The sequence below is a fragment of the Gymnoscopelus braueri genome, assembly GCF_963280865.1.
Source record: "Gymnoscopelus braueri genome assembly, chromosome: 20".
Taxonomy (NCBI): Eukaryota; Metazoa; Chordata; class Actinopteri; order Myctophiformes; family Myctophidae; genus Gymnoscopelus; species Gymnoscopelus braueri.
Window position 1 is genome coordinate 39,895,626 of NC_137622.1, and position 24,518 is coordinate 39,920,143.

Consider the following 24,518-nt stretch of genomic DNA (forward strand, 5'->3'; position numbering starts at 1 on the left):
GTTTTTTGTTCACAACGTTCACAACACCTCGCCTCGCAGCACTTGAGCTTTTTTTCCCCTCTTCCTTACATAAAAACAAATTGTCACTTCACTGTCATCTGGGGACCCCCCCCAAAATAATTTGGGGACCCCCCCTGGGGTCCGACCCACAGGTTGAGAACCACTCAATTATAGAAATCAGGTAAGGAAGGAATGAAGGTACGGTTGCAGGGAAGGAGGAGAGAAAGGAGGGGTGTGGCCTATTCCAGGGAGTGGCACAGAGGGGCGGAGATACCCTAGCAGTCTGCACGCTGTCCTCAATGGGAGAGAAACACACACACGCACGCACGCACACACACTGGATTTACTGCCTTTCTTTCTCCTCCGGATGACTGTGTGATTTCCTGCACTAAGAGCCTATATTAACCCAGGTAAGACAATTATAAACATAAGAATAGTATGCTCTTAGTATAAGAGCATACTATTCTGCGCGTGTCGAGCTTTAGCTCTGTCTATAAAGAGGGACAAAGTGGAATAATGGTGTTTGCTTAGCCCTGGTCCAGAGCCTTTAGTGAGTTCTCTCTAACGCTCTGCCAGTCGCTCGGCTCTGCTCATTCACTGCCCTGCGAGGGCTCCCAACTGTAGTCAAAAGAAACAAAACCACTTCACTACTCACCGAAACAAAGGCTGTTTTGTGTTGATGAAAGTCTGTTCTCGGAGGTGGGAAGCCTCTCAGCACCCCACCTACTCTGTAAAATACACTTTTTGTCCAGAAAAGAAAATATTTCACCGGAAGGAAAAAAATTTTTTTGCTTGCTCCACTGCGCCCTCTACAGATCTGGTCAATGGATTTTTTTTCTATTGACCAGATTTTTCCTTCCGGTGAAATATTTTCTTTTCTGGCCAAAAAGTGTATTTTACAGAGAAGGTGGGGTGCTGAGAGGCTGCCCACCTCCGAGAATAGACTTTCAACAACACAAAACAACCCCATTGTTTCGGTGAGTAGTGAAGTGGTTTTGTTTATTTGTACTACAGTAGGAGCCCTCGCAGGGCAGGGGAATTCCTTGTCTATGAGCAGAGCCGAGCGCCTGGTAGAGCGCCTGGTAGAGCGCCTGGTAGAACTCCCTAACGCTCTGGACCAGGGCTAGTGTTTGCTATGATAGTTGACCTTACTAGCATACACTTCCCCCCCCATTCATTCATTCAGACAGACACCCATTTAGCCTAAAATATGACATAATGTGACAAACCTCAGCAAATAAAGGAAGGGGCTGAAACGTACCGGTATTCTTCTAACTATGTATACTGCCATCTCGACCTCTCCCTACCTTCAGATCTTAAATTGCTCTGTGTGAAACAACGCGGTGCAGCTTTATATTGTTATTATGAATGAACGTGTACGGCGACGCATCATGCATGGATCACTTTGATGTGTGCGTTTTCAATGAATAGACGGAGTTATTAATGCTGCAGCCTGGAGGAGGATACATTGTGTCATTCTCATCTCATCTCAGCCACTGTCATCAGGGCTGCAGGAAAAGACGCATCATGGTTGGACCTCAGCAGCAGTGGTGGAAAAAGTACTCAAATGTTTTACTTAAGTAAAAGTATCAATACTGCACTGTAGAAGTATCAGCTGTTACAAGTAAAAGTCCGGAATTCTAAATTTACTTGAGTAAAAGTACAGAAGTACTGGAATCAAAATGTACTTAAAGTACCAAAAGTAAAAGTACAAAAATGTTTGAAAATAGCCGATCTACAAGCTCACAACGCGTCGCAAAGCGACGCGTTGTGAGCTTGTAGATCTGCTATTTTCAAATAGCCTATGTATAAAATAGGGCTAAAGTGGTTAATGTATGTTTCGTAATATCATAATTTATATCTGAAAAGTAACTAGTAACTAAAGTTTTCAAGTAATTGTGGTGGAGTAAAAGTACAATATTTGCCTCTGAGATGTAGTGGAGTAGAAGTAAAAGTATTGGAAATTGGAAATACTCAAGTAAAGTACAAATACCTCAAAATTGTACTTAAGTACAGTACTTGAGTAAATGTACTTAGTTACTTTCCACCACTGCTCAGCAGTGGTGGAAAGTAGCCCCTACGGAACCTCTCCCTCCGCTGTATAGCTCCGAGATGAGGTTCCTGGTTTCCCTCTGCCGTTTGAGCAGGACATTGTCGCACATTTTCCACTTTACATGTTTCTTACCCCTTTCTGCACATCGTATCCAAAAAGTTAAGCTTTTCCGCCACTCTCTCAGATGTTTTACGTTCTAGCGCACCATAAAAGCTATCCAACGAGTTGAAGAAAGTATTTAATTGGCCTCTGTCCTCACTCCTCATCCGGTTACATGTTTTTAAGACATTGCGCAAGAGTTGCGCCCGTAGAGATAACATTACTGATTCCCCTACAGGTCAAATGTTTAATTGCATCTTCTAATGCAAAATATTATAGAACCGGCTGAGGACAGAGGCGAATTAAATACTTTCTTCAACTCGTTGGATAGCTTTTATGGTGCGCTAGAACTTAAAACATCTGAGAGAATGGCGGAAAAGCTTTACTTTTTGGATACGATGTGCAGAAAGGGGTAAGAAACATGTAAAGTGGAAAATGTGCGACAATGTCCTGCTCAAACGGCAGAGGGAAACCAGGAACCTCATCTCGGAGCTATACAGCGGAGGGAGAGGTTCCGTCGGAGCTAGGTGTAAAGTAGCCATGGTTCACATGACGCTCGTCTGTCACAAAGCGTCATGGAACCACTTGTTCCTGTTTTTTTTTTTTTTTTTACATTTACAACTGCTACATCTACATAAACGTATGATTGATTGAATGCTTTATTTAGAAAGACATGGTAACAGTACATGGAAGTACAAATCACAATACAAGGTCCTCTAAACTGGATCGCTCATAAAAGCACTTGGCTTATTTAAAATGAGAGGTTAGGACTTTGACAGGGGCCAGTTTGGAATTGCAGCCTCCTGAAGGTGATTCTTTAGGGCAGTTTTGAAAGTGAGCAGGGTTTTACACCTTTACTCCTTTGGGTAGGGCATTCCACATTTTTGTTGTATAGCCTAGCACGAGAAAGAGTTCATTCCCTTGTTTGTGCCAAATCTGGGTTGAACATGATCAGTGGAGCTGCCTCTGGTGTTATGATCGTGGACTTCAACTACCTTTTGGAAGTATTTTGACAAATACAGGGGGATCCCAATGTTGTGTCGAATCTTGTAGACCAGGCCCAAGGCAAGTTGCCGTACTCTGTCCTCAACCCTGAGCCATCCAACCCTAGCAAAGTGAGCAGGGGTTAGATTTGATTGATTGATTGAATATTTTATTAGGCAAAAAATGTAAAACAGCACAGTTACATTTAAAATACGTTGTCTAACAGGTCCGTTCATGAAAGTCCTTGCGGTCTTGTTTCCAATGAGGGCCTTGGTGGGTTTAGAAAGACATGGTAAACGTTCTTGGTGGGTTAGATGGGTTGTATGATTGAGGCCAAGAAGTAACCTTACCAGTTTGTTTTGGGATGTCTGGAGCCTTGTTTTGGAGGCCTTAGTGGTGTTGTGATACCATGAGAAGCATGCATAGTCGAAATGACCTTGGATGAGGGCCCCTGCTAGAATCTTCAGGGTATTCTTACTGACTAGAAATTTCAGACGTTCAGATTTCAAATATAAAGTGCTGACCCCCATGCCACGGATGTAACAAGTTGAGCCGGCAAAGGTCTAAGTACCTGTATATTCCGTATTGTTCAATAAAAAGCTTTTTAATGGGTTTCATTTGCAACCAGTATGACGCTTGCAACCAGTGTGATGTCGTCTGTTAAGGGGTCTATATAGCCCTGGCCCAGAGCGTTAGTGAGTTCTCTCTAACGCTCTGCCAGGCGCGCTGCTCTGCTCAGAGACCCAACATTACACTACCGTGCGAGGTCTCCGTCTTTAGTAAAAATTAAGGAAACGATTTAGCTGCTCACCGAAACAAAGGCAGTTTTGTGTTGTTGAAAGACTATTCTCCAGGATGGGAAGCCTCTCAGCACCCCACCTTCTTTGCAGTGGTGGAAAGTACATTTACTCAAGTACTGTACTTAAGTACAATTTTGAGGTATTTGTACTTTACTTGAGTATTTCCAATTTCCAATACTTTTACTTCTACTCCACTACATCTCAGAGGCAAATATTGTACTTTTACTCCACTACAATGATTTGAAAACTTTAGTTACTAGTTACTTTTCAGATATAAATTATGATATTATGAAACATGTATTAACCACTTTAGCCCTATTGTATACCTAGGCTATTTGAAAATAGCCGATCTACAAGCTCACAACGCGTCACATCGCGACTCGTTGTGAGCTTGTAGATCGGCTATTTTCAAATATTTAGTACTTTTACTTTTGGTACATTAAGTACATTTTGATGCCAATACTTTTGTACTTTTACTCGAGTACATTTTTAATTCTGGACTTTTACTTTTTTTTAAAAATATTGCAGTATTGGTACTTTTACTTAAGTAAAGAATTTGAGTACTTTTTCCACCACTGCTTCTCTGTATACTACAGAAAATAAAATATGTCCGCCAGATGGACATTATTGTGTATAGACCCCTAGGGCCTAGACAACAACATAGCTAGGCCTACTGCTACTACATAAAACATGGCATTAAATACGAACAAACAAACATTAGTTTACTGTTTAACTCTGACAGGCTTGAAATGGAACAGATTTTGTGTCGATATTTAAATTTACACTGAGGATTTTACACTGTGTCAGTCAAGGTGTCATTCAGTGTATCATGAGCCTTTTGCATCCATTTGGTTCCATTATTTGTCCCCTCCCCGAGTTACAAACCCTTAAGGGTTCATTTGGGTCCACTTGGTCCATTTTACACTGTGGATGTTACTGTGTGTGTGTGTGTGTGTGTGTGTGTGTGTGTGTGTGTGTGGGTCATTCAGTGCACGAGGTGATGACTCATATACGGTATAACTTCTTTAGAAAGACAAATCAGCTGCAGATTTTCATTTCAAATGGGGGCTAGCGTATTGCTTTTAATGTAGCAAAAAAATTACCCCGAACTCACACTGTAGCTTTTGTTCATAGTCAACCTTCGATTATATGTTGAATATCACAACCCTAACAGCAAGTTATTTGAGCCTAACAGCTAACATTCAATTTGAAGGATTTTTAGAGATGTGTTTCTTTAGACTGAAATCCAACAAGACTCTTACAAGGCTGTAGCTGTTTGTTGGTTTGTTTGTTTGTTTGTTCAAGAGCATCTTGTTTACATCTAAATACATTTAAATCTAGCATTTATTTAATAACAACAGCAAGATTTGACGTACAGAAGACCTGTGGTTTTAAACCTTTTCAGGCCGCGACCCCTCCAAAATATTCATATTTGAACTGGGGTCCCCCCAGCCTGACAAGCACTTGGAATTGTAGGAGTTGAGGCATTTCCTTCAGTTTGATCCGGTTCCACAGATAAATATTGTGAAAATTGCTGATTTAGAAAATGTTGCCTCTTTCTTAGGTAATATATTGATTTGGCCAAAGTCGGAGCATTCTTTATAATAGTATAGCTTTATTTTGACGCAGTAATGTCTTATTTATATTTTTATTTCAATACCACTATTTTAGAGGTATTAAAAAGGTCTTAAAAATCCTTAAATTGTCACTGTTTACTGTTGAGTGAAAAAACTATGAAGTACATCATCTGGGACCGCGCCCCCCCCCCCCCCCCCCAAAAAAAAACAAAAACATTCGGGGACCCCCCTGCGGGGCCCGACCCACAATTCCGAGAACCACTGTGGAGTAAACGAAAAAAAAGCAGTCCAAGTATATAGAGCCAAGTGCCCACTCAGGTCCAGGGTTTGAAATGCACATGTATCTGCATTCCTGGCTGCAGGGAGTGATTCAGCAGGAGACGGACAGTGTTGCCAAATTTCGCGAGAGAAACAAGCAACCAGGTCTATCAAAACCAGCACAAAAGAAGCGACTAGGACTATATATATATATATATATACACAAAATACATTGGCTATTTGAAAATAGCAGATCTGCAAGTGTCAAAATTGTGTAATTTTAGAAACAAACCCCACCAAAAAGACGCAACCCTTAACTACCAATACATACAAGATCCGAAGCACAGTGAAACCCTCAGTGATTAGCAACCATCAGGGGATCGATCATACTGGAGATAAATATTCCGTGACTACTTGAAAAGGTAAGATAATCGAAAAATCGCTGGCAGTGGGTGAGTTTGTTGAGTTAATATAATAAGCAGACATGGCAACACAGGAGACCGACCTCTTTAACACTGTCTGTCAGATGATCACGTTACCTCAACACTTTTATCACCATCTGAAGTGCAGCAGCTCCCGTTACATTTCTATGCTGAGTTAACAAGGGACTCCTCTCTAGGCTTGTCACTATTATTGCATAACCGCCTACTTACTTGAGATACATTTTTTATTTTTTTATTTTTTACAATCGTCAGAATCGTATCCATTCATTTGTTGAAAAATGTTCATACGTTTTCAAACATCTTGAAAAAAAAATCACACCCTGTGTGAAGTGGGCGGTGTCTTGCTAGCTAATCACAATACTGAATGGAGTCAACCAATCATGTACAAAAAATAAATACATTTATTGAAACACTCTTTATGATGGACGGAACCATAACTTGAAAAAAACAAATTTATGTTTTTTTTCAAGTTATGGTTTCTTATATAGGGCTATGCACATGTGTCATGTGACACTGGCCAATCACAGTCCTGAATAGACTGTGATTGGCCAATCACAGCGCAGGATAATTGTACAAATTTCCTGGGCCCAGATCACTGCCCAAGATATTTGTACATTTTTTCAAATCTCACTTATAGGGGCGGTTTCACCGCCCAAAAATATTACAAATAGCAGGGGCCTGTTGCACCACCTCACACTAAGTTCAAACTTAGCCTAGTTATAGCTTAAATGGCTTTTAAAAAGCCATTTAACCAATTTAGCCGGGAAAGTATCTCTGTCATTTTATATTTCTTTGGCTATTAAAAAATAGCAGATATACAAGCTCATAGCACGGCACCGAGTGCCACGCTATGAGCTTGTAGATCTGCTATTTTTTTTTTCAATGTGACATTTTTTTAAATATATATATTTAAACATTTTCACGATTTTTCAAAAAAATAGCAGATCTACAAGCTCATAGCGCGGCACCGAGTGCCGCGCTATGAGCTTGTATATCTGCTATTTTTTTATAGCGAAATAAATCTAAAAATGACAGAGATGCATCCCCGGATTGAATGTGTTAAGCTATAACTAGGCTAAGTTTGAACTTAGTTTGAGGTGGTGGAACTGGCCCCTGATGTACAGCAGATGCTCATACGTTGTGAGGTTGTAGATTTCCACTATTTGTAAATTTGTTTTAGTATAGTATTAAATATGACCTATTTTGGCCATAGTACATCATTTATTTTGATTATCGGTACCAGTCGGTGTCAGTCATTTTGAACGCTTCTCTGTATATCGGATCTATTTCCCATTCAATCTGAAAAAGCATCTGTGTCATTTTATATTTTAGCTATATATGTAAATAGCAGCAACATACGTTTTTCAGAAAACCGTTGGGATTTAGAAGGCATTTGGTAGAATCAGTCTCAGGTCTAAAAAGGTATTTGTCATAGTATTATTCCCTGTGCAATATCTGCCTAAAGGGCAAACAGAAATGCAATTTCTATTCGTAATGTTGCAACACATTCCAATGTTCAATGCCAAAAAAACAAAAAGAAACTCAATTTAATTGTCGATCGCAATTATTTGTATAATAATAATATAGGAATAATAATTGTTGAATTAATCGTCCAGTAAAAATGGCGTGACGGTGACAGGCCTGCTCACCTCTGCTCTCATGGGGCGAGGTCGTTGAAGATGACGTCATATTTTCCTTTTGCAGTCAGTTGATCCATTAAGACCGGAAACGCATCTGTGTGTCATTTTTATAGATTTATTTGGCTACCAGAAAATAGCGGATCTACAAGCTCATAGCTTGTAGATGCTCATAGCTGAGTGCCGCGCTATGAGCTTGTAGATCTGCTATTCTTTGAAAAATCTTGAAAATGTGTGCAAAATGCAGGACAAATGCATATAATTTTGGGGGTCCTTGACATGAAAAATGTTTGAGAACCACTGATATATATATATATAGCAACATAAGTAAAAAAAAATGTTTTAAAAACGGTTAGGATTTAGAAGACGTGTAGAATCTCCCCAGAAGCCCAAGATTTGAGTTACAAATGTTCGCTTTGAAAAATGTATACATGCCAGAGATTTGCACAAATTTTCACAATAAAAAAAAAACAGATCTACAAGCTCATATGAGCCTTGCCTTTCAAAAAAAAAAAAGAAATACGTTTTTTACGTCAGTGGCAGTATTGGTAAACGGGAATAATTACGTAAATTACGTCAGTGGCAGTGAATGAGTTAATGGGTTAACTATTTTGAAAGAATCAGTCGTTATGCGTTTGGACACAGGAGTGCATTTGAGATGGCTGCCTGTGTGTGCTGTTGTTCCTTTCTGCCTGTTTTGACTTGCCTTGTCTTGTCTGTTAGTCAGGATATTATACTGTGTAACTATGTTCACTATTTCTGATGAGGCAATGCGTGTTTTTTTTTAGTTCTGATCACAGAGCTTGAGAATGTTCATCCAGTCGATCTGATTCAGTGTGACACGTTTTTGAGCCTGTAGATCTGCCACTTTTGCTATTTTTGAATTTGAATCTCGACATAATGAGGTTTCCAGGCGACAGAGAGACTATAGAGCACCGAAGTCTGACGTAATTTACACATCCTACCTGGTTCGCGGTTTTCCACCCCCATTCTGAATTCCCATAGACATCTTTAATATTGTGTAAAATAAGAACTGTGTTCCAAAAATAAACAAATTATCCCGGCGGTTTGATCGTGAGAAAGCGATAATGTTACTTCCGCCGAATTAGTTAAATTCTCGCCAGAAACAGACTGTATCAAATATGAGTGACTGACTATCATAAACGATACGGAGCAACCTCCCTGACAATATCTCCGAGACAGTTTGTTTATTTTTGGACCACAATTCTTATATGAGACGATTCTAAGATGACCCAATGTTATTCTCCATAGAGAAATTACTTTACGAACCAGGGGATGAACGAGTGACGTCAGGACTTCTGTACTCTATATACCGTAATTTTCGCACTATAAGCCGCACCTGAGTATAAGCCGCAGCAGCTAAATTGAATGATTTGTACATATATAAGCCGCACTGGACTATAAGCCGCAGGTGTAAAATCCATAGATTTAGGAGGTCCCCTAGTGGCCGTTAGCTGTAAAAATCCATAGATAAGCCGCACCGTTATATAAGCCGCAGGGTCGAAAAATTGGGAAAAAGTCGCGGCTTATAGTCCGAATATATATATATTTTCTTAAACCGCTTTCCCTTTTTCTCTCCAATTTAGTTAGCCTGACACTCAGCCTAAATTTTCATTTTGTTGCAGTGACATTTGTGTTTGGTTAATTTAAACAGCAGTGTTTTTCAGGACAAAACATTTCAGCATTGGCTCTATCTTAGGAACTACTAATATACACAGTTTGTTGTAATAGTAGATGCTATTTACTTAAGATAACACCTAAGATAATGAAGATACTTTTGTCATCTAAACATTTGACCTCTTTTTCTTTTTACCAATGATGGAACATAAAATCGGTTCAGACAGGTTAATCAGAATGGATTTGAAGAGTATTATAAGTGAGTAGACCTGGATGTTGAGTAGAGTTTAATTAAAATACACATTCCATCCACACAGGGATGTGCTGCTCAGCTAAATGTGTTTAGTGTGCCGTGTGTTTAGTGTGCTGTGTCCCTCCACGCACGCACGCACGCACGCACGCACGCACGCACGCACGCATTTGCATCCCTCACAGGGGTGGTGTAATAATAGTAATAATAATAATAATAAACTTTATTTGTATAGCACCTTTCATGACATGAAATGCAGCTCATGAAATGCAGCTCAAAGTGCTTTACAGAGCAAGAATACAATTACAGTTAGAACCAATTTAACAATAAAGCAAACAAAAATAAAATAAAATAAAATAAAAGCAAAGGCATAAAACAACATTAAAATAGGCAATACAGTGAGGAATTAAAAATCAACCAAAGAATCAGCTAAAAGCAAGAGTGAAGAAATAGGGTAGAGGCTGTCAACTTTTTTCTGAGGCAAAGATATCCTCTCATGAAACCCAGCACAGCCTGTGTCACTGAGCTCACTGAATTAGTATTGACTACAAATCATTTTCTGCACAAAAAATGACTTTCTTACAAACTAAGGGGACAGTCATTTGGTTAAAGTGACAGTTCTCTCCTCTGTCTCTCAAGTGTCTCGTCATGTCAGAGAAGATCAGCCCTGAAGAAATGGAGGAGCTCAGGGAAGCCTTCCAGAAAATTGGTGAGTATTGTGTGTGTGTGTGTGTGTGTGTGTGTGTGTGTGTGTGTGTGTGTGTGTGTGTGTGTGTGTGTGTGTGTGTGTGTGTGTGTGTGTGTGTGTGTGTGTGTGTGTGTGTGTGTGTGTGTGTGTGTGTGTGTGTGTGTGTGTGTGTGTGTGTGTGTGTGTGTGTGAAAGATCAAAGGTTCCATATCTCTTCAAATCTCAGCAAGAACATCTGTCTGTCAGCTGCTGCAACACACACACACACACACACATTTTTTCCACAGGTTTTGGAAGGAGAATGGATGTGTGAGACATTGAATCCAGCAGCTTTGTGTCCAGTGCACTGCATAGTTCAGGGTGTGGTGCTTTTCTCCTGCTCGGATAACCACAGGTTTTGTTTGTGTGAATCATTCACCATCAGTGTTGTAAAGCGGTGGCTCTCAAACCTTTTCAAGTCAAGGACACCCCACATTATATGTATATGGCCGTGGACCCCCCATCTGAAAATGCTTTGTGCCAGGGACCCCTAGAACGGAAGATGTGTGTAAAAAAAAATAAGTCTAAATTATTATTATAACATTTCCGATATTTTTCTAACATTTTTCTAGCTTGCAAGTGAGCTTGTAGATCTGCTATTTTTGAATAGCCAACTTATACATGGATAAAGGGGTTAAAGGTATCATGACATTCATTTTCACTTTTTTTATTTTCAATGTTTTATTTGGGGTTTTATGACCTCAATTACACCCAAAAAACCTGAACTTAGAACATTCAGTGGATTTTCTGTGGTCTGGGGTTTTCTGAATAATTAGGCTGAAAAGTAATCTGAGCTTGGCCCTTCGACAGTGAGGTCACAGTCGATTAATCCCGCCCACTCTCCTCCTAGCCCCTCCCCTCCCCTATCCTTTCCTTTGGGGGGGGGCGGAGCAAAGGCGATGATTGACAGGAAAAATCCCTCACCAGCGACACCCGCAGGCAAAGATTTCTTTTTTCATTGCAGTTGAAAAGGCTTTAGAAATGTGAGAGAAAAACACCTGCCATTGATCACTGGAATGGAATTTTCACTTAAAACTTTTTGTACACTTTTGAAGGACCAGGACAAAGACTTTGAATGTGGTGTAAAAGTGAATGTCATGAAAGCTTTAAGATGATTGTGATGCAATGGATAATTGACGGGTAGGCACCTACCATCCGCTACGCGTCGGTGCCTAATCACCCTGTCGGTATTTATTTTACATCATTAATGACCCGTCAATTATCCAGATTACACGGCTACTTAATAAATGAATTCATGCATTATTCCAAAACAAAGTATTTCCTTGCTTACGGCAATGAAAGTATTCCATAAGGATTGTGCTGGGCGGACACGGTCGCCTCGGAAAACAAGGAAGTGTAGTGGATCAAATAGAATACGTTTTCTGTTACTGCATTGTCTATTTCTCGCTTCAAATGTTTTCAAAAACATTCTTGAGCACAACGTTTAGTTTAATGACATGGTGTGTTTGTTTACATGGCTGTCATGTTGGATGCAGCGTAAAATCAAGCAGCGCAGGTTGATATGAGCAGGTGCTCTGAGTCTTTGATTAGACAGGTTGATATGAGCAGGTGCTCTGAGTCTTTGACTAGACAGGTTGATATGAGCAGGTGCTCTGAGTCTTTGACTAGACAGGTTGATATGAGCAGGTGCTCCGAGTCTTTGACTAGACAGGTTGATATGAGCAGGTGCTCTGAGTCTTTGATTAGACAGGTTGATATGAGCAGGTGCTCTGAGTCTTTGATTAGACAGGTTGATATGAGCAGGTGCTCTGAGTCTTTGATTAGACAGGTTGATATGAGCAGGTGCTCTGAGTCTTTGATTAGACAGGTTGATATGAGCAGGTGCTCTGAGTCTTTGACTAGACAGGTTGATATGAGCAGGTGCTCCGAGTCTTTGACTAGACAGGTTGATATGAGCAGGTGCTCTGAGTCTTTGACTAGACAGGTTGATATGAGCAGGTGCTCTTGAGTCTTTGATTAGACAGGTTGATATGAGCAGGTGCTCTGAGTCTTTGACTAGACAGGTTGATATGAGCAGGTGCTCTTGAGTCTTTGATTAGACAGGTTGATATGAGCAGGTGCTCTGAGTCTTTGACTAGACAGGTTGATATGAGCAGGTGCTCTGAGTCTTTGATTAGACAGGTTGATATGAGCAGGTGCTCTGAGTCTTTGATTAGACAGGTTGATATGAGCAGGTGCTCTGAGTCTTTGATTAGACAGGTTGATATGAGCAGGTGCTCTGAGTCTTTGACTAGACAGGTTGATATGAGCAGGTGCTCTTGAGTCTTTGACTAGACAGGTTGATATGAGCAGGTGCTCTTGAGTCTTTGACTAGACAGGTTGATATGAGCAGGTGCTCTGAGTCTTTGACTAGACAGGTTGATATGAGCAGGTGTTCTGAGTCTTTGACTAGACAGGTTGATATGAGCAGGTGCTCTGAGTCTTTGACTAGACAGGTTGATATGAGCAGGTGCTCTGAGTCTTTGATTAGACAGGTTGATATGAGCAGGTGCCGCTGAATTCAGCGATTGACCAATCGGAATCAAGCATTCAACCAAGCCGTGTAATAATGAGCATCATGAGGACCAATTATATGAAGAAGTCGACCTTTAACACATTCACTGCCAGGGGCCCTCTACTATTGGCAGGTAACTTCTGCCAGCATTCTTAAAGGGCAAGACCACTTTGGTAGAGGTTTGGGTTGTGTAGTTACCTTGCCACGATGTAACTCCAAAGGTGGGCAAGAAATAAAAAAAAATTGCTCCATTGATTAGAAATTGATAATTCAAAATATGCTCCCCATTGACTTACATTGTATGGTAAAACAGCTCTCAAAGTCACTATTTTAGCACGTAAACGAACGCAAACAAAGTTGATTCAGACAATATAGAACATCACCAAACCCAGTACTGTTTTTTTTTTAAATAAAAATGTCAACTTCCTGTTGATTTTGCCATTTTTAATAAGTAGAAAACCTGGACTGGATCCGCGGATCCGGATCCAGATCTTCAAATAGTAAAATCAACAGGAAGTTGACATTTTTATTAAAAAAACTAATAGTACTGGGTTTGGTGATGCTCTATATTGTCTGAATCAGCTTTGTTTGTGTTCATTTATGTGCTAAAAGAGTGACTTTGAGAGCTGTTTTAACATACAATGTAAGTCAATGAGGAGCATATTTTTGAATTATCAATTTCTAATCAATGGAGCAATTATTTTTGATTTCTTGCCCACCTTTGGAGTTACATCATGGCAAGGTAACTACACAACCCAAACCTCTACCAAAGTGGTCTTACCCTTTAAGCATTCTTTTTTCAAGAACCACAGAATATTTATCTCCAGTATGATCGATCCCCTGATGGTTGCTAATCACGGAGGGTTTCACTGTGCTTAAGTGAAGAAAAAAAAATGTCATTGTGACCTCCAGTTCTCTTTTTTTACCGAGTTGAAAATAGCACGTTTGGCCAAAAATACATAGTAAAACATAGGAGCCGAGATACAGGATTTTAAAGTAATACGTTAACCGAAGTGAATGGAGCAGTACATACATCTTTGGATCACGTTATCTTGGGTTCTGGACGTTTTTTTTGTTTGTTGAAATGACGGACATATCCGTCAATGTACTCAAGTACATTTTGAATTCCGGACTTTTACTTGTAACAGAGTACTTCTACACTGCAGTATTGATACTTTTACTTAAGTAAAACATTTGAGTACTCAGAACTGTGCTGTTGTTATTTTACAGATACAAACAGTAATGGTTTCATCTGTGACATGGAGCTCAGCGACCTGTTCAAGGAGGTCAACCTGGCCATGCCTGGATTCAAGATCAGAGAGCTCATCCAGAAACTAGACCGCGACAAAGACAACCAGATCAACTTTGTGGAGTTCACCTCTGTAGGTAACACTCACTAACTAACTAACTAACTAACTAACTAACTAACTAACTAACTAACTGTTGGGTAAAAATACCCAACATTTTACTTAAGTACAGTACTTGAGTAAATTTACTTAGTTACTTTACACCACTGACTGACTGACTGACTGACTCACTCATTTTCACTCACTCACTCACTCATTTTCACAACATACTTGGTTAATTATTTGATGCATAGTAATGTTCAGTGGTGGAAAAAGTAATTCTTTACTTTAGTAAAAGTACCAATACTGCAATATAAAAATACTCTGTTACAAGTAAAAGTCCAGAAATCTAAATTTACTTGAGTAAAAGTACTAAAGAATTGGCATCAAAATGTACTCAAAGTACCAAAAGTAAAAGTACTAAATATTTGAAAATAGCAGATCTACAAGCTCACAACGCGTCGCGCAAATAAATGTAGTGGAGTAAAAGTACAATATTTGCCTCTGAAATGTAGTGGAGTAGAAGTAAAAGTATTGGAAATTGGAAATACTTGCAATGTTGCCTTGTTTTCGTAGAGTCCTACCGAGCTTAGATTTGTTGGTCATTGGGCGTCTGAATTATAACCTGTGGTACGAAGGTGTCGCCTGCCAAAAATAACCGATCTATAAGCTATAGTGATACATTGTTAGCTTGAAGAACAGTTCTTTTTGGCAAGTGACACCCACGCGCGAGCTAGTATAAATTGAGCTTTAAGAGGAAACATCCAGGGCAAAAAAAAGCTATTCTTTTACAGGCTAAAGCACACGCAATACATGCGCCTTCCGACGTCCAAACCTTTTTTTCCCCGGAAAGGAAGGTGATGATAACTATATTTTGACGTCATTCAGAATTTCTGATAAAAGAAATTCCGGACACTCCTGTACCCCCAGATGTTCTGACCGTCCGAAGTGGATCTTTTCCGACATCGGAAGGAGCATCTAATGTGCTTAATATGTTGCATTGTATAAGTTAAAGGGATAGTTCACCCAAAAAAAAAATCATTTTTTTCTATCGATTAGTCACCCCATGGAGACTTGAATTCATGGATAGTTTTTGTTTTTGTCGCATTCCTAAGCCAATAATTTGATGACCGGCGGACCGGTAGGCAGAGATTCCTGTAGGAGACACAAAGGAGGTCAAATCAAATTATTGTCTTAGGAATGTGAAATGTACATGAATTCAAGTCTCCGTGGGGTTACTAATCGATAGGAAAAAAGTCATTTTGGGGGTGAACTATCCCTTTAAAAAACACGCAGCAACACACTGCTGCAAAATTTGACGAAGGCCTTTTCTTTTACTTTTAGTTAAACAATTGACTCTTCAACAAATAATGTAACTGAATGTCTACTGTCACTGTTTCTCAACGTCTGGCCCGGGGCACCACCAGGGGTCTAGCCTCGATCTCCAGGCTTTTATTTTTTAGTTTTGCTAAAAAAAATAAGAGCCTGGACCAGCCTGTTGACGTTCCTGGAATAGGAAGTGTTTCATTTCCCCAACCAACCAGAGTGCAGTGGGCGTCGCTCCAAATGTTGTGACGTCAGGGCTCTCAATAGACCATATTCACACGGCGGCCATGTTGCTGTTAAGTCAATGAAGTGCCACCCCGTTTCCACGGCAACGGGGTGGCACTTTCAATGTTAAATTCCAATATGGCCGCTGTGTGAATATGGTCTGGGGGGCGAGGCGATGTGGGGGCTGACGGACAGATCGGTGAACCAATAGGATCCGCCGGAACTTTTCTCTGGAGATTTTGAACCCGCCCGTCTAGACATGATATCAGACACGCTAGGGCAGTGTACCAGGGGTCCACAACGGACACTAACGTGTGTGTGTGTGTGTGTGTGTGTGTGTGTGTGTGTGTGTGTGTGTGTGTGTGTGTGTGTGTGTGTGTGTGTGTGTGTGTGTGTGTGTGTGTGTGTGTGTGTGTGTGTGTGTGTGTGTGTGTGTGTGTGTGTGTGTGTGTGTGTGTGTGTGTGTGTGTGTGTGTGTTGTACCCCCAGATCTGCCAGGACTTGAAGAATGACCACGTGGCACAGAGTTTCCGAAAGGCCATTAACAAGAAGGAAGGCCTCCTGGCCTTCGGGGGCACCAGCATCATCTCTAGTGAAGGAACTCAGCATTCCTTCTCCGGTCAGTAAAGAACAGCCACACCTGAATGTGTCAGTCCACTGGTTCTCAATATGCGGTCCGGGGTACACCAGCGGTCCAAATGGACCCTCACGGCTCTGTAAAGAGTACAAATGGAACCAAATGGACCCTCACGGCTCTGTAAAGAGTACAAATGGAACCAAATGGACCCTCACGGCTTTGTGAAGAGTACAAATGGAACCAAATGGACCCTCACGGCTCTGTAAAGAGTACAAATGGAACCAAATGGACCCGTCATTGAGAACTAGTGTGTTAGTCCATCTCCATTAGCTTGATATATTCTATTGATTGTTTTTGTTTTTTTCAGACTCAGAGCTATAGGCAGGCAGACAGACAGACAGACAGACAGACAGACAGACAGACAGACAGACAGTGTAGGACAGACAGACAGCTGAGACAGTGTAAGACAGACAGACAGACAGACAGCTGAGAGGGAGACAGTGTAGGACAGACAGACAGCTGAGAGGGAGACAGTGTAGGACAGACAGACAGACAGACAGACAGACAGACAGACAGACAGTGTAGGACAGACAGACAGCTGAGACAGTGTAAGACAGACAGACAGACAGACAGCTGAGAGGGAGACAGTGTAGGACAGACAGACAGCTGAGAGGGAGACAGTGTAGGACAGACAGACAGACAGACAGACAGACAGACAGACAGACAGACAGACAGAAAGACAGCTGAGAGGGAGACAGTGTAGGACAGACAGACAGACAGACAGACAGACAGTGTAGGAGGGGGGGCTTGGGAAGCGCAAGTACCACTGAAGAAACAGGGACGCGAACTGTAGGCTGCATTAGCTAAGTGTGTGTGTGTGTGTGTGTGTGTGTGTGTGTGTGTGTGTGTGTGTGTGTGTGTGTGTGTGTGTGTGTGTGTGTGTGTGTGTGTGTGTGTGTGTGTGTGTGTGTGTGTGTGTGTGTGTGTGTGTGTGTGTGTGTGTGTGTGTGTGTGTGTGTGTGTGTGTGTGTGTGTGTGTGTGTGTTGCAGAGGAGGAGCGCTATGCGTTCGCCAACTGGATCAACTCAGCTCTGGAGAAAGACCCAGACTGCAAACATGTTCTACCCATCGACCCCAACACTGACGCTCTGTTCACCGCTGTAGCAGACGGCATACTGCTCTGGTAAGACCATAGAGTTAACAGAATGAAATGAAAAAGTCATTGTGTTTTCATAGACCTGATTGCTTGTTTTTCGGATTGCTTGTTTTTCTCGCCAAACCTGGCAACAGCTAACGCTAATAATGTTTTTTTTATATAAGTGGTGGCAACATTTTTAGACACCACACGGGTCTTCCCAACACTAGCGAAGATTAAAGTCAAGGTGAATATGGCCAAATAATAACTTAACAGCCAAACTGGGTCTAATGAAGCACGCTAGCATTTAGGCTAACTCTGTTGCCTGAGGCCAGCACTGTATGCAACTGTTACAGTGTTGAAGGAGGGGAACGGAGGGCGGTTACTGCGGAGGACAGGCCGTCTCCCCATTGGCTTAAAGGACAGGCAAAACGGGGAAGTGTCCCCATTGGCTTTAAAGGAGTGAAGGACAGCCAGGATAGCCAATGATTGAAAACATGTCGAACATGATGCACATTTTTAGGATGACGATTTTTAGGATGACGATTAGGTCTGACTGTTTGTAGACTCAGGCGCTCTTCGAGCACCTGGTAAAAATAATAGAGAGCAAAACCCGGAGACCGGAAATCCCCTCCCATCCACTTGCATTGAGTTGCTCACGCAGCACATGGGCCGAAATCACCCCTTCTTCCGGGTTGAGAAATGGGATGGGCGAGGCCTATTTGGGGGCTTCTGCGACGCGTTTTGCGTCACCTCGGTGACACGTTTTGCGTCACCTCTGTGCGCAGCCCCGTGCGCAAGCTCGTGAGTCGAGCCCATTGGTCGAAACCGTTTTCGCTCGTTCATGGACAGTGGCCCCAGCTGCAGTACCTATGAATGGCCAGCATGTCCAAATGCGCTTCAATGCGACCACTGGGTAAGACTTAAAACATTAACCCCAACACCAAGGCTGCAACTAACGATTAAATCAGTGGTGTCACTCGAGTATTTCCCATTTTCAGTACTTTTACTTCTACTCCACTACATCTCAGAGGCAGATGTTGTACTTTTTACTCCACTACAATTATTTGAAAACTTCAGTTACTAGTTACTTTTCAGACATAAATTATGATATTATGAAACATACATTAACCATTTCAGTTTTATTTTTCTGTTTTATACATAGGCTATTTTCAAACATTTTAGTACTTTTACTTTCGGTACTTTAAATACATTTTGATGCCAATACTTTTGTACTTTTAGTTTAAGTACATTTAGAATTCTGGACTTTTACTTGTAACAGAGTATTTCTATCCTGCATTATTGGTACTTGTACTCAAGTAAATAATTTAAGTACTTTTTCCACCACTGCGATTAATTCCATTATAGATTAATCGGACGATTATTTAAGCGATTAATCGATTAATTGGATTATCGCACTTATTTAGCAATGACCTTACGATTTGGATTTTAGGTTGTTTTAGGCATGTTCTACCTAACAATAAAGACACAGACGAATAATTAATTAAAAAGTACATGTTATACAATTTTGCTCAGCTGCTGATTAGCCTGCTGCTACTCATAAAATACATAAATACATATAAAAATAAATAAAAGCCACCTATGGTTAGCCTGGCGTAGCCAGACTATATCACTGCGTGGATTTGAGTCTGGTGCTTCCATGAGGACGTTTTTTTCTCCCCCAAGGGGCGGGATCAAAACGATGGCTCTCGACGCAATTGGTTAGACCTACGACCAACTACCAATTACAGTCTCCCATATTCGAATACTGGACCCTGATTGGTCCCCCACGTCTTCTGGAGCAGGAAATGGATTCTCTATGGAGCGGTGCCAGACCCAAATCGCAGAGTGCAATTTTTTTTTTGCACTCGCAGATTCGTCTGGTCCCAGGCTAACCTATGGTACCTTTTCTCTTCTTCTGACTGCTTGATTTGATTAGAAAACAAACAACATATTTTAGACTAAAGGGTAACAGTTCTTCTTTAAATTCAAATGTTTCATTAGAAAAACAAAAAAACAAAAACATTCAAGCCATATTTGTTGGTGATATAATCCTGCATGGGATACAGGATAGGTGGGCACTAGGGACATCTGGGCACCTCGATGCTAACATCTGTCATTGAATGCCTGTAATTGTGTCATGTTATTATTTTGCAGTAAGATGATCAACCTGTCGGTGCCTGACACCATCGATGAGAGAACCATCAACAAGAAGAAACTCACTCCCTTCACCACACAGGTTGGTTCACTAGCCCAGTGCTTCTCGTGTGCTTTTTGCATGTCAAGGACCCCCAGAAGTATTTGTCCGGACCCCCAGAAGAGAGGATTTGTGATAAAACATTTCCACAAGTTGTGCTAACTCTTCCCCTGAGTAAATAAAGAAGTGAAGCCCAGACTGCCAGCGATTGTTCGATTTTCTTACCTTTTCGAGTATGTGTGTGTGTTTGTGTGTTTGCGTGTGTGCGTGCGTGTGCAGGAGAATCTCAACCTGGCTCTGAACTCTGCGTCGGCCATTGGCTGTCACGTGGTCAACATCGGGGCTCAGGACCTGCGGGAGGGCAAGCCTCACCTGGTGCTGGGGCTGCTGTGGCAGATCATCAAGATAGGACTGTTCGCTGACATAGAGCTGAGTCGCAATGAAGGTAGCACGCACGCACACACACACACTCTCCGCCAGTGGTGGAAAAAGTACTCACATTTTTTACTTAAGTAAAAGTATCAATATATGCAATGTAGAAGCACTCTGTTAAAAGTAATAGTTAGAACAACTTAGTTTTAGTCGACGAAATCAACACTGTGTGTGTGTGTGTGTGTGTGTGTGTGTGTGTGTGTGTGTGTGTGTGTGTGTGTGTGTGTGTGTGTGTGTGTGTGTGTGTGTGTGTGTGTGTGTGTGTGTGTGTGTGTGTGTGTGTGTGTGTGTGTGTGTGTGTGTGTGTGTGTGTGTGTGCGTGCGTGCCCGCCCATAGTCCTGGCAGCTCTGCTGCGTGAAGGAGAGGAGTTGGAGGAGTTGATGAAACTCAGCCCAGAGGAGCTGCTGCTGCGCTGGGCCAACTTCCACCTCAGCAAGGCTGGACTGCCTCCCATCAACAACCTGAGTTCTGATGTTAAGGTAAAAAAAAAACAACCCTTATCCATGCCCCTAAACCACTAACCCTAACCCCCCATCAACAACTTAAGTTCTGATGTTAAGGTAAAAAGAATACCCGGATCCATGCCCCTTGAGTCGCCCAGAGAAGACCGTTTCAATCGGCGATCGTCCATTTTGAAGTTGTCGCGGTTTATGTTAACCCATTAAGACCTGAGAAGATTCTAGAAATGTCTTCTAAATCCTAACAATTTTTTGAAAGAAAAACCCCAAAAAAAATTCCTCGGTTTTTCAAAAATAGCAGATCTACAAGCTCATAGCGCTATGAGCTTGTATATCTGCTATTTTTGAATAGCCAAAGAAATCTAAAGTGACACAGATGCGTTCCAGGTATTAATGGGTTAAACAGCGTTCACCGCGGAGAAAAACAACAACCGAGATAATGGCGGATTAGTGGGAGCTTTAGAGCGGAGGCGGGTGGGAACGAAAAATCTCCGGATACGGATATTTCCGTTTCCGGGTGTGCTACAATGAAATGTGTCACTGCGAGGGAGGTCTACAATGAAATGTGAACCTGCGAGGGAAAAAAAAAGAAAAAAAGACCACTTCGCGTAGATCTACGCGACTGGCACGCTGCGCAATTATTTAGGTTTGCGTAGATCTACGCGATTGGCAGTCAATGTGTTAAGGTAAAAAAATACCCTGATCCATGCCCCTAACTCCCTCCCCCCCCGCCCCCATCAACAACCTGAGCTCTGATGTTAAAGGAGTAGTTCACCCCAAAAAATACTTATTTTCTATCAATTACTCACCCCATGAATCATTGAATTCATGGAGATTTTTTTGTTTTTTTTCCGCATTCCTAAGCGAATAATTTGATGAGCGGTGGAAAGATGTATCCGATAGGAGACTCAAAGGAGACTCTTTGAGTCTCCTACCGGAGACACTGCCGGTCATCAAATTATTGGCCTTGGAATGCGACAAAAACTAAAAAATCTCCATGAATTCAATGATTCATGGGGTGAGTAATTGATAGAAAATAAGTAATTTTTGGGGTGAACTACTCCTTTAAGGTAACAGCACAACCCTGATCCATGCTCCTAAACCCGTAACCTTAACCCCCCATCAGCAACCTAAGCTCTGATGTTAAGGTAAAAAAGATACCTTGATCCATGCCCCTAAACCACTAACCCAAAACCCTTTAAGTAACCCCATCAGAAACCTGAGCTCTGATGTTAACTCTTTAACTGCCAGATCAGTAGTGCAATAGTGTGCCACTGCTGCCAGCAAAAACAGCGATTTTACTGTACCTTTGAAAAATCATGGAATATTCTCACGGATATCGGCTCATAACACGCACAGGGTTGTCGTAGTAGAGGGGGAAAAACATTGTCCGGTCGCGATCCTCCATTCAAGAGCTATGGCCGTTTCAATGAGGCTTGTTTTGCCGTAAAGCAGGAGGAACGGAGATCTAGCAGAGATATGGCCGTTTCCAAAAACAAAAGGCATGGTATTTTTCTTTAACATATTGAGTGCCAGGTACTATGCATCCAAATCATCCTTAGAATGCCAAGGTTTTTTACCGTGTCTTGACGATCTTTTGACCACTGGTTCTCAAACTTTTTCATGCCAGGGACCCCCAAATTGATATATATATTTGGCCGCGGACCCCCATCTGCAAATATGTTGTGCCAGGGACCCCCAGAAGCAAAGATTTGTGTTAAAATGTTTGCTTTAAAAGAAATATATTCAAAGATTTGCATAGCAGATCTACAAGATTTTGTAGTGCCGCGCTATGAGCTTGTAGATCTGCTATTTTTGAATAGCCAAAGTATAAAAGGTTAACATTATTGTGATGCTATATTCACACATTTTGCTGGGGACCCCCTGGAACCCCCTCAAGGACCCCTGGGGGTCCCCGGACCCCACTTTGAGAACCAATGCTTTAGACAGCTGTAGAAGCCACAACGTGGACCCGGATGTAAAAAAAAAAAAGTGTCCGGGGGATGGGGTGAGGTCCCGTCTATCGACTGGAACAATAACATTTCTACCGTGATCCGTCGAAAATGGCTGATTTTCACCCCAAAAAAAAAAGATGGAGCTAGAAATGTTTTCATGGTTGGGGCTGACGGACTTGACGTTTTTTTGGGATGATGTCGCATCTGCTGATTCCTTCTAGCATAGTCGAGGGATCATTCCTGAGTTGCGTTAGAGCGCCCTCTTGTGGATTTTTTTAAACGTAGATCTTATTGTTTATGGCACTCCACGGTTGGATTTTAAAAAAAAACGTTCTCGTTTTTGGCACTCAATATGAAAAAATATAATGTAAAAAAAAAGGCTTGGTATTTCTCTTTAAAACCTTGAAAATTGAGTTTTCATTGTAGTACCAATACATAGGAACTTAAACGTATCGTACCTTCTTTCCATTGATCCAAGCCGGAACGCAATCATTAAAATAAACATGCTGTGAAAATGCACGCCGCCCACCCATCTGACCCCTTAACACAGCCTTCCAGTACCTGCTACTAACTCATTATATATACTATTCAAAAATAGCAGATCTACAAGCTCATAGTAGTGTTGATTTCATTCAGTAAAATTTAGTTTTAGTGATAGCCTTTTGAATAAAATTCCATTTAGTTTTAGTCATATTTTAGTCAGCTGTCGAGCTTGTATAACTGCTATTTGTGAATAGCACAACGTATAAAATAATGGTTACAGCTAAAAATCTAAAATGGCACAGTATGCGTTCCCGGATTGAATGGGTTAATACCATGTGTGACTGTGTGTGTGTGTGTGTGTGTCTGTGTCTGTGTGTGTGTGTGTGTGTGTGTGTGGGGGTGTGCTTGTGTGACTGTGTGTGTGTCCTTGTCTACCCATTCATGGAGAATTTCCTTCCGTCTCTCTGTTTATGACTACAATCTGTTTCTGTTCCATTCTGCTTCAGATAGGTGACTTCTCAAACTCGGTGAAGGTATCTCATCTCTTTCTATCCGTATTTTTTCCAGTCTCTTCATAAATGCGTGCTCTGCTGCATTCTCTCAAAAATATCTATCTTTTATCTGTCCTATACTTGGAATGAATGCAAGTCACAAATGCGTCATTATTTTACCATTTGACTTTTCAGAAAACGATTCTATCAGAAAAAAACATTTTTTTTTTCTCGTTTAGGAAGCTGTTCTGTTCTTCGGCATAATGTCTTGTTTGTGCAAAGGCGGTTTATTAAAAGTGAAGTATGACACCCGCTGATAGATTACTTGCCCAAGGATCTATCTACTCTATTTATAAAGGAGTGATTCATTGGATTGGAAAGCCCCGGTTGCACGCTTACAATTTTCCTTTTGATGTGCTCTTGTGTGTGGATTTATTTTGTGTATGATATATATTGATTGTATGTGTATCTATAGTTTCATGGTCATTGTAGTGTGCTTTAATTTATATCATTCCAGTTTGACCATCGTTATTTGAATACATTTATGTCACACCTTTCTGTGAAAAAGGATGAATTTTTCCTTTTTCACAGAAAGGTGTGATATAAATTAAACAAATTATTATATATATATATATAAAAAAAAGTATTGTGACTTGTAGCAAACATTCAATTTGGGGAACAAAATGGTGCAAGAAAAAAACAATGTACCATTAGTAAAACAAATTAGAACAATCTACAGTTGTGAAGTGGAGAGTAAGTAACTCTGTGTGTGTGTGTGTGTGTGTGTGTGTGTGTGTGTGTGTGCCTAGGATTCCAGGGCGTACTACCATCTCCTCCAGCAGATCGCTCCAGATGGCAGCAAAGAGGGCGTCGCCCGAATTAACATCGACATGTCTGGTCTAAACGTAAGT

The 24,518-nt window shown here is 41.2% G+C and overlaps 1 protein-coding gene across 1 annotated transcript in view; it reads left to right on the forward strand.

Annotated features, from left to right (window-relative positions):
- Nucleotides 1–288: 288 nt before the first annotated feature.
- Nucleotides 289–24,518, forward strand: part of LOC308075432 (plastin-3-like) — a 47,740-nt gene continuing 23,510 nt past the window's right edge. The window contains exons 1-9 of the mRNA XM_080415311.1: nt 289–410; nt 10,379–10,448; nt 14,212–14,363; nt 16,368–16,497; nt 17,506–17,638; nt 19,748–19,829; nt 20,067–20,232; nt 20,557–20,699; nt 24,417–24,512. Of these exons, the coding sequence (XP_080271437.1) occupies nt 10,388–10,448; nt 14,212–14,363; nt 16,368–16,497; nt 17,506–17,638; nt 19,748–19,829; nt 20,067–20,232; nt 20,557–20,699; nt 24,417–24,512 (963 nt within the window). The 5' untranslated portion in view covers nt 289–410; nt 10,379–10,387. The remainder of the gene's footprint in view (nt 411–10,378; nt 10,449–14,211; nt 14,364–16,367; nt 16,498–17,505; nt 17,639–19,747; nt 19,830–20,066; nt 20,233–20,556; nt 20,700–24,416; nt 24,513–24,518) is intronic.